The sequence below is a fragment of the Cyrtonyx montezumae genome, unplaced genomic scaffold (assembly GCF_038088225.1).
Source record: "Cyrtonyx montezumae isolate F1298 unplaced genomic scaffold, pur_monq_1.0 scaffold_6, whole genome shotgun sequence".
NCBI lineage: Eukaryota > Metazoa > Chordata > Aves > Galliformes > Odontophoridae > Cyrtonyx > Cyrtonyx montezumae.
The window spans coordinates 1,515,963-1,531,307 of record NW_027072067.1 but is presented as its reverse complement, the minus strand read 5'-3'; the positions used below and the strand labels follow the sequence as shown (position 1 = coordinate 1,531,307).

Sequence of the window (15,345 nt, the reverse complement as noted above, 5' to 3'; positions counted from 1 at the left end):
GTCGATTGCCTGTGTCAATTTTATTGTCCGATTTTAATTAGACTTTGCTTTCTTCAAGTGTTTTCCTAAGAATTCCTCTTACTTCTACTGTGAACAATTGCCTAGAATTACACAGAGGCTATTTAACACAAAGTGCATCCTGCATTTAGAGCACTGGAGGCTTCATGATGCGAAACTACCACAGATCGGAAAGCTGCGCCGGCTTCTGTCCCACTGTGAGTTTGCCAAAACACTTCAGCTGTGATGAGATGGGGAGGCTTCCCCTTGGAAATCACAAATGGCTCCAGTGAGGCTCCACCAGCTCAGTGCTGCTCCAGCGCAGCTGTGACGCTCTGCAGGGGCCGGCTGTAGCGTGGATCAGAGTGGAGGGCAGAGCTTGGAGTAATGGCTGTGGGATGTGTCACGGCAGCCTAGGCAATGGGAAAAGGCAGAGCAGTGCCCCGTGCTGCGGCTGCAGAGGCTGGAGGAGCTGCTTTTCTTTCTAGCACTGTGATTTTTAGGCAGTTTTGGGGTGAGTTTCAACACTTACACAGCTGCAGCTGACGCGTACAGCAGGAAACTGTACAGAAAGGTTAGGTGGTGTTTCACCTTTCTTACAGCTCATGCAAGAAAACATCAGGTAGATTCTGAATCTTTTGTAACACAGCATGCCTGCCCTTTTGGCTTTTAATCATTGTTTTTAAGCAGAATCCCACTGTCCACATTTCTCACTGCTGTTCCGTAGTTCAGTGTGTAACTGCAGTGTAACTAAAAACGACCTCCCAGTGTCTGTTGAGGGGACGGCCTCCTGAGTCCTAAAACTGCTGTGCATTTTGTGAGTGTTACAACCCGAGCGTGGCAGTGAGCTGCCAGCACCGTGCTGGCTCTGTGCTGGGGAGGAGAACGCTTTTTGTTGATGGACGGTGCTTTGGTTTTTTTTGTTTTGCTTTTCATTTTTACTTTTTCTCTTAAGGACTTCTCTTGGATTGATGGACCCTTCACCAATGTACAGTGGTGATTTGGAAGAACAAAACTTCTTTTGTTCGTTCAGTTCCTCTGTGAAATCCTGGGTCCTGGTAGCGTTGTTCCGTGCGCTGGGGATGCGCTGTCTCAGTGGTGCAGGGATTGTAAGGTAACGTGCTGCTGTGCTGATTTGTTCTAATAAGCTGATGTCTCTGAGCTGCTCTGCTCAAGAAGTAAGCCACAGCACGTTGCTGGGTCCCGCTGCAGAAGAGGGAAGGGGAGGGCATGAAGTGACCAGGAGCACTTGCCTTGAGCACGGCTGGCTAGAGCTTTGTGTGTGAGAGCCGTTAACTCTCAGCCCTTCCTCAGCTGTGTTTGTAGCTATTGTGTGAGGAGAGCTGGCACAGCGCTGCTCGGCATAATCCATTTATTGATGCAGAGTAACTGAGGCCACCTTTGTTGCAAACGCACAGAAACACTTTCCCCCCTCTGATGTTACGTTCTCAGTGTGGGAAAGCAGGGCTGCGCTCCTCCAGACCTCTGCCATGAGCAGGAGCTGTGCAACGTGTGCCCCTGGATCGGGGGCAGCCCCAGAGTGCATAGTTACGATAGGGGAGCAGGGCACTGCTGCTCCAGGCAGTCGTGTCTGCTCCAGGGAACGTGGTGCACAGAGAGGTTTCCCCCTGTGAGAGAGGAGATGGGGGCTCTGTATCCTCCTGATCTTCGTTTGACTTCTGTACACTTCCAGAGGTGCTGTATAATTCCTTGAGGCTAAATGTTCTGTGTACAGTAGGTATTTTCATAGCCCGCTTTTGGATGTACTGTGCGTGTTTTACTAAATGGGTGTTCAGTTAAAAACATTAAAAAAAGTTGTATAGAAGTGTAAATAAACTGTTCTGCTGATACTTGAAGAGAAAAAGTTATGAAGTTGTCTGTTGAACTGTAGTTACTGTATCATTGACTGCATCCCCCCCTTTCTAGCTGCTGAGAGCAAATGTAGACAATGAATGTAACCGTGCAGCGAGCGCTCTGCTCTCCCCCCGTGTGACTTCTGCCCAGGGAGGCAATGCTGAGCTCTGCAGTGTATTGCTGCTGCCCAGAGCACTCCTGTTCCTGCCATGCAGCCCCGACAGAAGCAGCACGGGGGTAAAAACCCTCATCCCGGCCTTGTGTGTCTGTGTCTGTCTCCCTGCCTTCTGTTAACGCACTCGCTAGCTCAGATGCACTCTTCTGAATGAGATTAAAATACCTTTTCTTACATCGTTGACCTTCAGTGTTGTAATCTTTCAGCACAATGTAACTGACATTTGATCCAAGCAATAAAGATCAGATGCTCCATCCTGCACTGCTGTGTGTTCTTTCCGTGGCTGCAGCAGCAGTTACTCTGCCCAAAAGAGCAGGGAGGTAAAATACTGATGACAAGGAAGTGGCTTAAGATCTGAATCGAGCTCTTCCTCCTACACTGCTCATGCGTCCTCTTCCACACGCTCCCTTCTACCACGGATTAGCACATACAGTTGTGGCATGAAGCTTCCAGCAGCCTCTGCTCTGAGATGTACAAATAAAACCAGCTGAGGGTTGTGGTTCGGGATTACATGCTCAGCGTTGTGGTGTTGGGCACTGGAAGCTCTTAAGTGGCATTCACATCTTCTTTCTCTGCCAGGCCTTTATCTTCCTGTAGTGGTTCTACACTGCCGTGTACGTTCAGGGAGGGGGTGCTCATTAGCTAAGTGGGACTGAGCAGCAGGAGCACAGCCAGAAGCTGCGTGCCCACCTCTGACTGCAGCTCTGGTGCTGAGCGAAGGTGCAGCAGCTGGTTAAGGTGCACAGTGCAGATGGAGGACAGAGCAGCTGCTACCCTGCTCCTTCAAGGACAGATGTAGAGCCTGGCACGGGGGGGGCAACTGCTGGCAGTAAATTTCCAGCTCCAGTAAAGATCAAGCATTTATTAACTTTTAAGAGCCGAGATGTACAGCTAAGGGCCTCGCTGCCCCCATCCGCTTCAGGCTGTTAATTCCTCATTTCAGGTAGCTCTAAAATATTTTTCTTAGCTTTGTAAGTGAAGGTGGCTTAAAAATGATTTTTCCACTGTGTATTAAATACAACTGCTGTTTAATTTGATATTTCTCTGAAAAAAAACCCAAAACAAAACAAAAAAACAAAGCAGAGAATGAAAGTTTAATATAACTTTCTTTTATGTGAGGACAAAAGAACCGAGGGCTCAAATACTTATTTTAAAAAGACATCTTCCATTCTCCAACGTCTTGAGCAAAATATACAGCATATGTATTTATATATAAAACATAACTACATTCAAGTAACCAAACAATTTACATTTTCCCAAACAGAAAATAATGCACATGATTCACATACCTCACACCCGGCCATGCATGGAGCACTGCCAGCAGATCAGCACTTACACAGAATTAACCACACTACCAAGCTATTACTCTGAAGTATCGACAGCACTGGAACAGAGCAATTAACACTGGAGTTCTCTGTTAATAACATTTAATGCTGTTCTGAAGTCCAGCTCTGTTCAGAGACTATTTTTCTAAGATCTGTTCAAATTTCGGGTTGGTGAAAGAGAAACCATCGAACGCAGACTGATCCATGGAGTCGATCAGGTTTTTGTCACTGTAGGAGAGCTTCGCCTTCTCATTCAGAAATTCTCTGTCGAAGTTGTTGTAGTCACTTGCTGACTTCTGTTAAATAGGGAAGGAGCAACAGTGTGAGACAGGGGCTGCAAGCTGGCTTCCAGAGCAGCAGTGCTTCTCAAACCACAGCCTGGGCTCAGTGAAAGAAAAGTTCCTTGCCTATTTTAAACAATACTGCAACACTACACATTGTTGGTTAAAAACAAACAGCACTGTGCTGCTCTGGGAAAAGAAGCACCCGGACCTGTGGTGAAGTTTCACTTAATTACCCGAGGACTCTCCACTGACAAAAGCAATGCAGTTACATTTAAACCCAATGTTCCTGAGCATTAACAAATATTAAATTCCTGAAGCACTGAAGGCCTGCATTTATTCAGAGGGAGACCTAGTGCCATCCTGCAGCTCTCACGTCCAGGTAACTAACACTGTGCACATTTCCTAACAATTCCCACTATTAAAGGCCATGTTTTACTTTCTGAACTTGCAAAGCTTACAGTCTGCAGGACCCTTGAACTTCCAGAGTGCCTTTCTATGGATACATGGGCCATGAAGCCTCCTGTTCTGTGTCTGGGATATAAGGACACTGTAAAAAGACAGCTTTACCTCCAGATCATTTTATCTGTAGCAGTAGCAGGGTGAAGGAAAACTGATCTGGATTTTTAATAGGTATTAAGCAGCAGTAGTCTGCAGTGACACAGAGTAAAGCGTAGTTCAACCTTCATGTCCTTTCAGATAACACTAGGCACGTGCACTGCAAACAGCTTTAGCATCAGTGGTGTGGAGAATGCATCTTTCTGCCCAGTTGCAAACTCGCAGATGAGTTTCCATCAGCAGAGTATTTAGTATTTATTTAGTATTAGAGTGTTTAGTATTTAGTATTTGTGCAGACAATGCCTGTGGGCAGCTACCAGCTGAGCAGCCCAAACTTCATTGGTTCTTCTCCAACGTGGTAACACAGAAAAGAAAAAACCAGCAGTGCTGAACAGCAGTGCTAATATCAAGGCACAGAAAACACTGTGCTTCTGCATCAATGTGAAGATTGAAGGAGGATGGATTTCAGAACTATGAATTGATTTTTCCTGAGGACTGTCATCGTAAATAGGCTTCTATAGGTTGCACAGGAAGGTGGCCTTACAGGAAGACTTCAGAGGAGAAAAGATTTCAGAAGAAACTACAGTCAGAATGCATTAAGCAAGTTGGAGAAACCAACCATGTCCACTCCTAAGTGGACACTGCAATACTGTGAAGAAACAAAGAATCATCCACATACCACTTTTGGCTTGAAAGGAGGCTCCACCTCCCTCTTCTCTAGTGTCACCCAGTTGATGGTTTTGAAGAAAGGATGATCTCGGATATTCCCAGTGACACCAAGTCTTCTTGTTGGGTCTCTTTCAAATAGCTGCAAGACAAGACAGCAAAAGTGAGATTGTTGTTGGTTAAGAAGGCAGGTGGCACTGGAAGAAGTAATGGGAATGCTGCTGAACAAACAAAAGTTGATAAAAGTTAACAGATGTGTATTAACCTCCCCTGGCTTTCCTCTGTAAAAGTGATCTGGCTAGCTGATACAGCTCTCTTTAAAAGCTGAAATTTCAAAAAGTCCTATATCTTTTGAATTGGAAGAGACCCTTAAAGGTCATCTAGTCCTCCTACAACTAACAGGCACACCCACAGCTCCATCAGAAGCTCAGAGCCCTGTCCAGCCTGACCCTGAGTGTCAGGGAGGGGCAGAGCTCCACCACCTTTCTCGGCAATCCGTTCAGTGCCTCACTTCCCTTATTGTAAAAAACAAACAAGCAAATCCACAAACCTTCTTCCCTATATCTTCCAGTCTAAATCTCCCCTCTTTGAATTTGAAACCATTTCCCCTTGTCCTGTCACAATAGACCCTGCTCAAGAGTCTATCCCCTTCTTTCTTCCAGTCCCTTTACACACTGACAGACTGCTCTCAGGTTTCCCTGCAGCCCCCTCTTCCCCATGCTGCACAGCCCTCGTCCTCATAGAGGAACACCTCTATTTGGAAGAAATACAGTACAGTGACCCACTAGAGGATGATCAGGCCTACCTTTTCTAATATATCTTTTGATTCCTTAGTAATCCAGCGTGGGTAGTGAGGTGTGTCCACTCGGATTGACTCAAACAACTCATCTTCATCATCCCCGTGGAAGGGGGACTGCCCAATGAGCATCTCATAGAGCAGGACCCCAAATGACCACCAATCCACAGAGAACGTGTACTTCAAGCCTTGCAGAATCTTGTTCCATGAAAAGAGTACAGGGGAAGAAATATGAGTACTAAGTAAAAGGCAGCAGTGCATGCCAAAAAACAGAAGTGTGAGTTTGAGAGGAATCTCCAGTAACTAGCTTATCTGGGGAGGTGGAAAAATCCAGCTGACAGGCAGCTCAGCTGCTCTTCGTGGAAATGTGGACAGCACAGAGGACAAATCTTTGCTCTCATTCTGAAATTTCCTCCACTAACATTAAATGCCACACTATTGGAAACATCTACTCTAGTAATAAACAGGGAATGGAGGAACACAGCAATGAAAGCAGATTATTAATCAACAGACTTTGACATTTATAGCTTTTAATAGCTAACCACCTTATTTGACTACTATGCAAATCAGATAAGAACCAGCTATAAACACAGGGAATTTAACTGTGAGAGTCTCCTCAGAAGCTGTTTTTGCTTTGAATTTTGGCTGTTCATATGGGTGCACGTGTGTTTATCAGCTGCAGTGCACGCACTCACTCTGCAGGAGCCCTGCACCCATGCCATGTGTAAAGGCAGAAAGGAAAGCTACAGATTTTCAACAACTGAAAAATTTACACTTCAAAACTCATTATTTTTTCCTTTAAGAAGTGTAGATAGAGAACACTTAAAACATTAAGAACCTTCTACAGAAAAGCTCAGATTTAATGTTTTTCTTATGCTAATTAGACTTTTTTTTATCAGTTTTGAACTATTTTTCTTTAATGGGACTAAGAACCACAGAGGCCACACTAACATCAGTGCATTAAATTGCTGCAGCAGTGTGTGGCAGTGACATACTGACCTCTGGTGCAATGTAGTCTGGGGTCCCACAGAAAGTGCTTGCCTTGTTCTCACCAACCACATTTTCTTTGCACATTCCAAAATCAGCTATTTTGATGTGGCCTTCTTTATCAAGCATCACATTGTCCAGTTTTAGGTCTCTGCAAAAAGAAGATAAAAGAAAAATGGCATGCTTGAAAGACAAGTGAATCACCTGTGACCTGCTCCTAGCTCCAGCACAAGGGGCTCGTGTGCTGTGGCCCACTGTCTGTGCCATACCCTCTTTGTGCCTCTTCTCAGAACTGCACTCCCCACGCAGCAAGAGCCTTTTTTAACAGCAGTTTCCAAAAGCTACATTCCCTTCCTTTGACTGCAATGTGTTTTTTGTCCATCTGGCTGCAAAAGTACATACCAAGGAGGGCAGGCTGAAGAGAAACCAGGCAGCCCTTCTGCTTACCAAGAAAGTCTTGAATAGAGCAAATTTTACATGAGAACAGAGCAGTCTTTTCTCCCTAGGAACTTCAGCTTATATCATCAGCTACTTACACTGCCACAAGGGTGAGCTGCAGCATGAACCAAGAGCCCCTGCTCTAACACAAGGCACCATACATCCTCCTGTGTTTAGACATCTGCTGCTGTTGTCCTGAGTTAAGTTTCTGAGACATGGAAAGCTCACTGTAACACAGGGCACTGCACTTATCTAGCTGCACAAATCATTGGTGGGGGTGTGAAGGGTTCACTGGCATGCATCACCTGCATAACACTGCTCCAGTCAGGTTCTGTGATTATACTGGTAGACTTGCTGTGTGAGACGGGAAGAAAGGTACCTCTGGTTTTGCTGATGTCCTGTTTCTCTGAAAATATTCCATACTGTGAAATCTCCCTCTAGGAGCACTCATTTAATGTAGGGACAATTACACGCAGGCCTGAAAATACTCTAGAAAAATCTGGCATGGAAAGATTTCCTGCTGATAACAGGATGTTCCAGCAGGTGTTTCTCATTACTTGTCAAGGGAGATGGGCACTACTGGACATCTTGGGACACACAAAGCCATGCATAACTTGCTCTCACGCACACAGATGTTGTCTGTTAGAAATAAGAGCTGCCTGAACAGGTAGTTAACAAACAGTGCTCTAGAGACTCAGGATTTCTTGTAATACAGATATTTACTGCAAAAAGCAGCTGATGTGCATCTGGTTCCTGACATTTAGACCTGGCGAGGCAGAAGCGTTGATCCTGTGGTTTCATTTAATTGGTAAAATCAGAAGACTTTCAAGCTCTGTGATGTCACAAGGCTGGTAGGAACTGATACCCACAGGGACCCTCACCGTCAGCACTGAACTAAAAAGACTCATGATTTGAAGGGAGGGTTTCAAAATAACAGCCAAAACTGATTCTGTGTAACATAAATAACATTCCATCGTTCTGGTTGCCAAGGAAAAGACACAAAGATACAGAATTCATCTCAGGCATGTTAATGCCCTTGGAACAACATCAAATCTGACACGCAGCTTTTACTTGCTACATCAATCAGTAACTCAAATAGGCATGAAACGTTAAGGCAATTCCTCGTTCCCACGCTGGATCTAGATGGTACTCACCTATAAATAATGCCTTTGCTGTGAAGAAACTGTAGGCCACATAAAATTTCAGCTCCATAAAACCTGAAGAAACCAAGACACCTTTTAGTCTGCCTTGCCCAGTTAAAATATTACACAATGCAGCTGGTCAAAAGAATTAACACAGAACTTCACGAAGTGAGAATTATTATAGGTTCCTTTAAATACTCAGAAAGAGCAATGCAATATTTAATGTTAGACCTGTACTGATACAGATGGGTGTTGTAATCTGTGAGTTACCCTGCTTCACACAGCTGTAGTGTCTAACGCCAAAGAGTGGGGACTGCATCTAACCTTAATGCTTCATTCCTCTTCCACTGTGGAATGCTGCCCCTTTTCTACTCCTAAATACTTTAGTATGTATTTATAGAGCAATACAAACACTCTTTGAATCACAGTTACTGGGAGCTTAACATTCACAGCACTGCTTTAGGGGGGATGGGGCATCAAAAGCTAAATCTGAAACAGTCCTCAGTACCTGTGTCCTTCTACACTTCCCCAGTTGCAGCAGACAGGCTGAAAAGAAGCACTGGTTCAGGGTGATCCATCTCAAAAAAGAGGTGATAATCCAGGATAGCAAGGAAAATGTTGAAGGAATGCCTTCTCCTCCCCCAAGAATGCACACATTTAATCCAATGAGCATCTCCTTAGTACAACACACAGTAGCACCAACCATTTTCTAGTCCAGTTATGCAATAGCACTGGTGCTTTTGGGTACCCTACGCTATTACATTTAAGATTTTTCCAGGCACCCATTCAGTGTCACAATTACAGCCAATCTGCTGGGGGAGGCAGTTAAAAACTGATCTAAAAGTTACAGTTGGGATAGTATATTTTTGCATCTCTCAAAGTCTTCAGACCTGGTTATCTTTATGTCATAGGTTAATGACAAAATCACACTTGCTAACTGAAGCACTTTCCCATTTTTATTAACATCACGTGTGAGGTGCAGGCTATCCTCCTGTACTAGTGATATTATTTACTAGATTCTCCCAGCCCCCTCTGATGCTGTTTTCTTAGGAAATGATTTTTTTCCCATCAAAATACTCTCCTAAAGGACTCTAAAGCTGTATCTTTTCATTGCCGGCTTACGTTGTGGTTTACCTAGTGTCCTCATGTACAGGCATCCCTTAAAGCACAACATGACAGTGGTGTGTAAATGAAGAAAATCTAACTCGATACAGCATTGTGAGCTTCTCCACCATATCAAATCACCACCTGTAAGTGTATTTTCTAACTATCAGCCAGTGAAACTTGAGTGAAAGACAGCAACAGGTGTTAGGACTAGTAGAAAAACCATAAAGACTAGAGCCAGTCATGGAGATAGGGACTGAAGTGTCGTGGACTTACGTTGCTCTGTAGAGATCAAAACGCCCCTTGTCCTGTATGTGAAACATCAAGTCTCCCCCATTCAGGAACTCCATAACGAAAAACAGATGATCCTGTTCACAATCAGAGAATGGAAACATCACTGATGTCACTGCAACCAAACGTTAGCAAAGTGGTTTCTGGTGACCAAGTGGCCACGTTCCTCCTGTCCTGACATATTCACCTGTTTCACGCACCCGAGAGTATATGAGGGTTCTATGGATTTGAGCCGCATGGTCTTATAAGGCTGATGAGCTCATTTTGTATTCTGTGGGCTTCTAGATTTAATATAAATATACAGACTGACTTATCTCTAAAACAGTCATTTTTGTTCCCTTCACTGAAGATGATAAAGCTAAGGTCAAGAGTTTAAGTTAAACTGCCACTTACTCCAGATTGTTCTTTTTTTCTTTTTTTTTTCCCTTTACCTTTGTCTGGAATGTGCAATAAAGGTGTGTGAGGAATGGATTTTCCCATGCAAGTGCTAGGACCCGCTTTTCCACCATGGTACATTCCACATCATCATCAATTAGCACTACATCCTTTTTCAGAGCTTTGATAGCAAAGAATTCATTCTTTCCTTTTAGCTCAGCAAGCAGAACCTACAAATGAAACAATAGATGAGATCACAGCATGTGTAGGAAAGACTGTGGCTGATGGTATCAGTTAAGGGAAAGCCAAGGGCATTTACAGCAAACACCATGATAACTAAACAACTACATAAATGGGAAAGATGGGTGAGATTTGGGAAGGTGAAACTGATGGCTGTAGCTAAGAGGAAATAGGGTACAAAGACCACATAGTGCAGGCAGAGCAGCTGTCAGGGCAGCTTTTCTGTCCTGTGATAGCGTAAGCAGTGGACACATAATGCCTGTTTTTTCACTGAAGCTGGAATATCACAGCCAGCAGAGGACAGAACCTGAGGAGGTCCCACCACTGCTGGACATGCACGGGGCAGAGGCAGACAGGAGTGGAAGGTCACGCTGCCCTCCCACATATCCCCTCCCATTGCACTGAGCCCATTTCTATACAGAGCATATGAGCACGAAGTATCCTTTTGGACAAAGGGCAATTCCTCTAACTGGATATGAAATAATTCAAAACCTGTTGTGCAGTATGAATCCCTTCTGAGTTCAGACAAGATTCAGGTAAATAACTTTTTGCATCTTCACAGGGATGGCTATACTCTGTTCTGTTAAAATATTATCTATTCGAGTGGCTGTAAGACAGTTCTGGTTAACAGAAATAGTCCATAATACTGCAGAGATCAAGCAAGGCTGTTATTTGAGCTCTGCAGGATTGCTACATACCTTTCCAAAACTTCCTTTCCCCAGTACTTTGTGGAAGACAAAGCTGTCTATATTGAATTTTCTCCTGCTTGCAATTCGTGGCGCTGTCTTGGCAGTGCTTCCCTCCCAGAGCTTATCATACTGGCTGTTATCTGCTAATTGAAAGAGGGAGGTTAAAGTTCAGCATATTTAGAAAAACTGCATGACTCAGATCCCCTGCTAGGAATTAAGTAGTGACACAGTATCTCAGTTCAGTGACGTGCTGTTTCAGTTCATCTGCTGCTGGAACACTGGCCAGTCTAACCATGCAGGTCAAATCACATAGGTTACAACAAGTTTTGATTCCTCAAGAAGACTTGATAATGTTGGATTGGAATATATGATCATTTCTGATCCCGTGTTTAAGCAACGCATACATTATAAAAATAAAAGGCCCTAACTTTCCTCTATCACAAAGATATAGAGCATAATCTGAAGAATGGGATCCTTACAAGGGTGGCTTGTTAACAGGAGAGGTTAGTCCCTCTGTCTGAGGACATAAAAATCTGAATTGTGTCTGATCATAAGGTCACCAACGTTGGAAAAGGCTTCCAAAATCATCCAGTCCAACCACCTACCTACCACCAATATTCCCCACTAAACCATGTCCCTAAGTGCAACATCTAAATGTTTCTTAAACATCTGCAGGGACAGTGACTCCACCATCTCCCAGGCAGCCTGTACCAGTGCCTGACCATTCTTCTGGAGAAGAAATTATTCCTAATGTTCAATCTGAACCTCCCCTGGAGCAACTTGAGGCCATTCCCACTTGTCCTATTGCAGTTATGTGGGAGGCCAACCCCCAGTTCACCACAACCTCCTTACAGGGAGCTGTGGAGTGATAAGGTCTCCCCCTCAGTCTCTTCTCCGGGCTGAACAATCCCAGCTCCCTCAGCTGCTCCCCATAAGATTCAGTTTCAGTCCCACTACCAGCTTCATTGCCCTTCTCTCAACACGCTCCAGGGCCTCAATGTCTTTCTTGTAATGAGGGACCCAAAACTGAACACAGTACTCAAGGCCTCAATCAGGGCTGAGTACAGGGGGACAATCACCTCCCTGCTCTGGCCGGCACCAGATGATGCTGGCTAAGAAGCAGGAACACAAATATTAAGTTTGATTATATCCTAAAATTAATAGCTATCTTTTTTTGGATCCCTACTGCAGAGATCTACTGCGTCACCAACAGGACACTGACAACAATCACAAGATGATGCCATGTATGGCCTGCAAGCAGCACAACATCTGAAGCAGGCAGGGACAGCAGTGGCTGCAACATTCAACCAAACCACCTTATTTGCTCTGCTTTGGTAAACCAGAACAAATATGGTAAATAACATCATGCTAATTTCCTTACTGGGCACTGCAACAGAAGTATGTCAATGCATGGCTCCAAAACCACCAGTTATTTCTTAGGCAGCCCAGAGATTTCCATCTGATACAGAGTTACATCTTTCTTACATTTACTTCTGCATAAATGATCATTTTACTGAATCCAGACTTATTAACTGCCTAGAACTCTTGAACAACAGTTAAAAAAAAAAGAAAATACAAATAAATCCTTATTCTGATCCCGAGGAGATAATTTGAGCATTACCCAGAATCCTATCTCAGCTGTTCAATCTCAGCTAGTGTTCTGGCTACTTAAATCCTAAAACTGATAGCAGGTGTCATTGCACAAAGGCTTCTAAATTGTGAGAATAAATGAAGATACATCACAATATACGTGACATTTTGCTTACAGGAGGGGGAGAGGAGTCTGAGTAGCGAGCTGTCCCCTGCTGCCATCCCAAGCAGTGTTCTGCAGAAAAGTGGGTTTGCTCGTGGACTGAAAGAAGACTGCTCTTTGTCAAGAGGTTACATAAGCATTTTGCATGGTCAGGTAAAAAAAAAAAGGTAAGGCTAGCAGCGATAACTGGATCTAGCAGTTCATGCAGCCTGGTGGGCAAATGGCTAGAGGAAAATACTGTTGCTTTTCTCACCTGTTGCATCTCCTCCTGGACCTCGGGGTTTCTTATCAAAGTCTTGGTAAATACCAACATTTTCTACAGACCCAGAATCAGACCTTCGGGAAGATTTCTGAGGAGGAAGGGAACACAAATTCTACTGACACTGTTGCCTCAGGAATACTTATAACAAGAGCTGGTAAATGCAACATGGCAGCATGATCTTTTCTTTTAAATTATTAATCACATCTCTCTCCTAGAATTCTAACTCATAGACTAGCCACACTTTTTCAGCTCAGCCCATGGCTTTACTTCTTTCATTGCAAGAAAAACAACCCCCAGAAATCCTAATCAGTTTGCATTGTTATTTGCTGAAAAACTATAACAGATGGTACAGAAAATTTGAATCCACAGTGAAAATAACTATTTTGATTTGAACTATTTTGGTTTGAACTCACTGTAGGAAAGCATTCTTTGGACACATTTTTTTTTTTTTTTTTGAAAGAGGAGATGTAATACTGGACACTGGAGTCAGGGTATGACGTCCTTCTTTAACACATGCAAAGAAATTTTATGTAGGAAGATCTCAGAGATAAAGTTCTGCTAATAAGCTGATCAAGTATTTCTGTGTTGTGAAAGCTGGTGTAATAGCTCTCAGTGTTTCCAAAGTAAATATCCTGTTAAGGCTTAGAAATGGCTCAGCTGAGAGGAAATACTGTTGGCTTTTGTGATGTATTTTCCTGTTTTATTTCAGAGCTTGTGTTTGAATCTTTATTTCCAAGTCAGAAGTCAACAGCAGTCCATACTCAGGAGACAGCCATGATACAGCAGGACACCTACAACGTACATTATAGGGCCAGTGCTAATTCCAGGGAATTCCAGTGCTAATTCTTTGTGTATGTATCAGATTAATAAAAACTGAAGCGACTTGGTCTATTTCTCCTTATTTAGTTTTAGATTCAAGGGAAATTCTAAAGATGGAGCAAAAGAAAAACACAAATGAACAGAAGGGGAAAAAACAACCCTGGCAATGTCAAAGAACCAAAGTGCATTTCAGGGAGAAAACACTTCTTTTTAAGAACTGCCAGGTGGTATCTTTCTCTCCTCAGCTTCACCTCTAGGTTGCTGAGATGACTGTTAGTCTCTTTATGGTCAAATTAAGAAGAGGAAGTTGTTTACATTCCTTCAGTTCTATACTTCCATTCCCAACAAAAGGAATAGATGAAGTAAAAATAAAAAACAAAAATGCTCTCAAAACAACCAATTGCATGACAAAGGGCAATAAACCTTACCTGGCTAACTTGAGTTAAAGCTTCAGCTAGCAACTTCTGGTTAATTCCACACAGGTTGGCCACCTTCTTTTGGCATTTATGATGCACATTCATTGCACATTCTAAAATAAATTTAAGGACAGTTACACAAGCACCAGGAAAATAACACCTGAGATTACAACAAAATGGCTTTTTCCTCCGTGCAGTTCATAAATGCTATAGCAAGCTCAAATATGACAGTGATCTATGATCATGAATAAAAGGTACACTTTTAATCTTTAAAGCAATGAAGGCTACAAAAATACAAAAAAAAGTTTAAATCATTTTTTTCTTCTCAAAGTCTGTCACAATAAAGGTCATCTTACACATTTGTGACAGAATTGCAAAAATCATATTTGCAGTGAACACTTTAACTACACTTTGGGTGCTACCCTGAGTCAGTCTCACCAGATTTCAGCTACTTCCAGTATTCATTTTGATTATGCTCAAGATTACCCTGCGCTTCATGTGTTTGGACTGCATAAGAAACTCAGCTTGGCAGAGCTGTCACACAACCCAGCATCTAGCTGGCCCCCCTTTACTAAAAAGCTGTTTAAACAACACATGGATGATAAATCTCATTCTGTGTAACACAAATGCACAGTGCGTGGCAATAGCTAATCTCTCCTGGGAGGAAGAGAGAAAAGTGATCACACTGAGCAAGCAGTGTGAGGTCCCAGCTGCCCTCCCTCCTCCTCCTCCATACCTTCACATTTGAGTCCTTGCTTGACCAGCCCCCAGAGCAGGCTGCCACAGTGGTCACAGAAGGTAGGGCTCATGTAGTTGTAAACTTTGAAGCGGTGAGGCATGTCGATTTTGAAACGTTCCTTCTGAAACTGTGGGCAGAGAGATGGGTGAGGCACTTGACCCAAAAGAGGACCAGCCTTCTATAGAAAGTAGCTTGGATATTACAAAGCTACAACAGTTTTATCCTGAATACCCCAGTCTTAACATTCTACATGTAAGGACTGAGGCACACATCCCAGCCTAATTGGGCATCTACTGCTGAAAAACATGCATTTAGCATCTGTTCACATCTTACCACATTAGCAGTGAACATGAAGCTACGTGAGTTAAATATATGTGAGACAACTGTGTGAGATTTTAGGGGTCTTGACAATAATCTCACTTTCAAGTGCTCATGTTG

The 15,345-nt window shown here is 43.4% G+C and overlaps 1 protein-coding gene across 3 annotated transcripts in view; it reads right to left on the bottom strand.

Annotated features, from left to right (window-relative positions):
* Positions 1-3,135: 3,135 nt before the first annotated feature.
* PRKCD (protein kinase C delta) overlaps positions 3,136-15,345 on the bottom strand; it is a 62,759-nt gene continuing 50,549 nt past the window's right edge. For 2 of the 3 annotated variants that reach the window (XM_065749519.1, XM_065749517.1), the window contains exons 8-18: positions 14,905-15,034; positions 14,181-14,281; positions 12,925-13,021; positions 10,928-11,061; positions 10,046-10,219; positions 9,600-9,691; positions 8,232-8,294; positions 6,652-6,790; positions 5,662-5,850; positions 4,870-4,998; positions 3,136-3,647 (exon numbers count right to left, since the gene is read on the bottom strand). In XM_065749519.1, coding sequence (XP_065605591.1) covers positions 3,489-3,647; positions 4,870-4,998; positions 5,662-5,850; positions 6,652-6,790; positions 8,232-8,294; positions 9,600-9,691; positions 10,046-10,219; positions 10,928-11,061; positions 12,925-13,021; positions 14,181-14,281; positions 14,905-15,034 — 1,407 coding nt within the window. In that variant the 3' untranslated portion in view covers positions 3,136-3,488. The remainder of the gene's footprint in view (positions 3,648-4,869; positions 4,999-5,661; positions 5,851-6,651; positions 6,791-8,231; positions 8,295-9,599; positions 9,692-10,045; positions 10,220-10,927; positions 11,062-12,924; positions 13,022-14,180; positions 14,282-14,904; positions 15,035-15,345) is intronic. The other variant, XM_065749520.1, reaches the window with a different exon arrangement.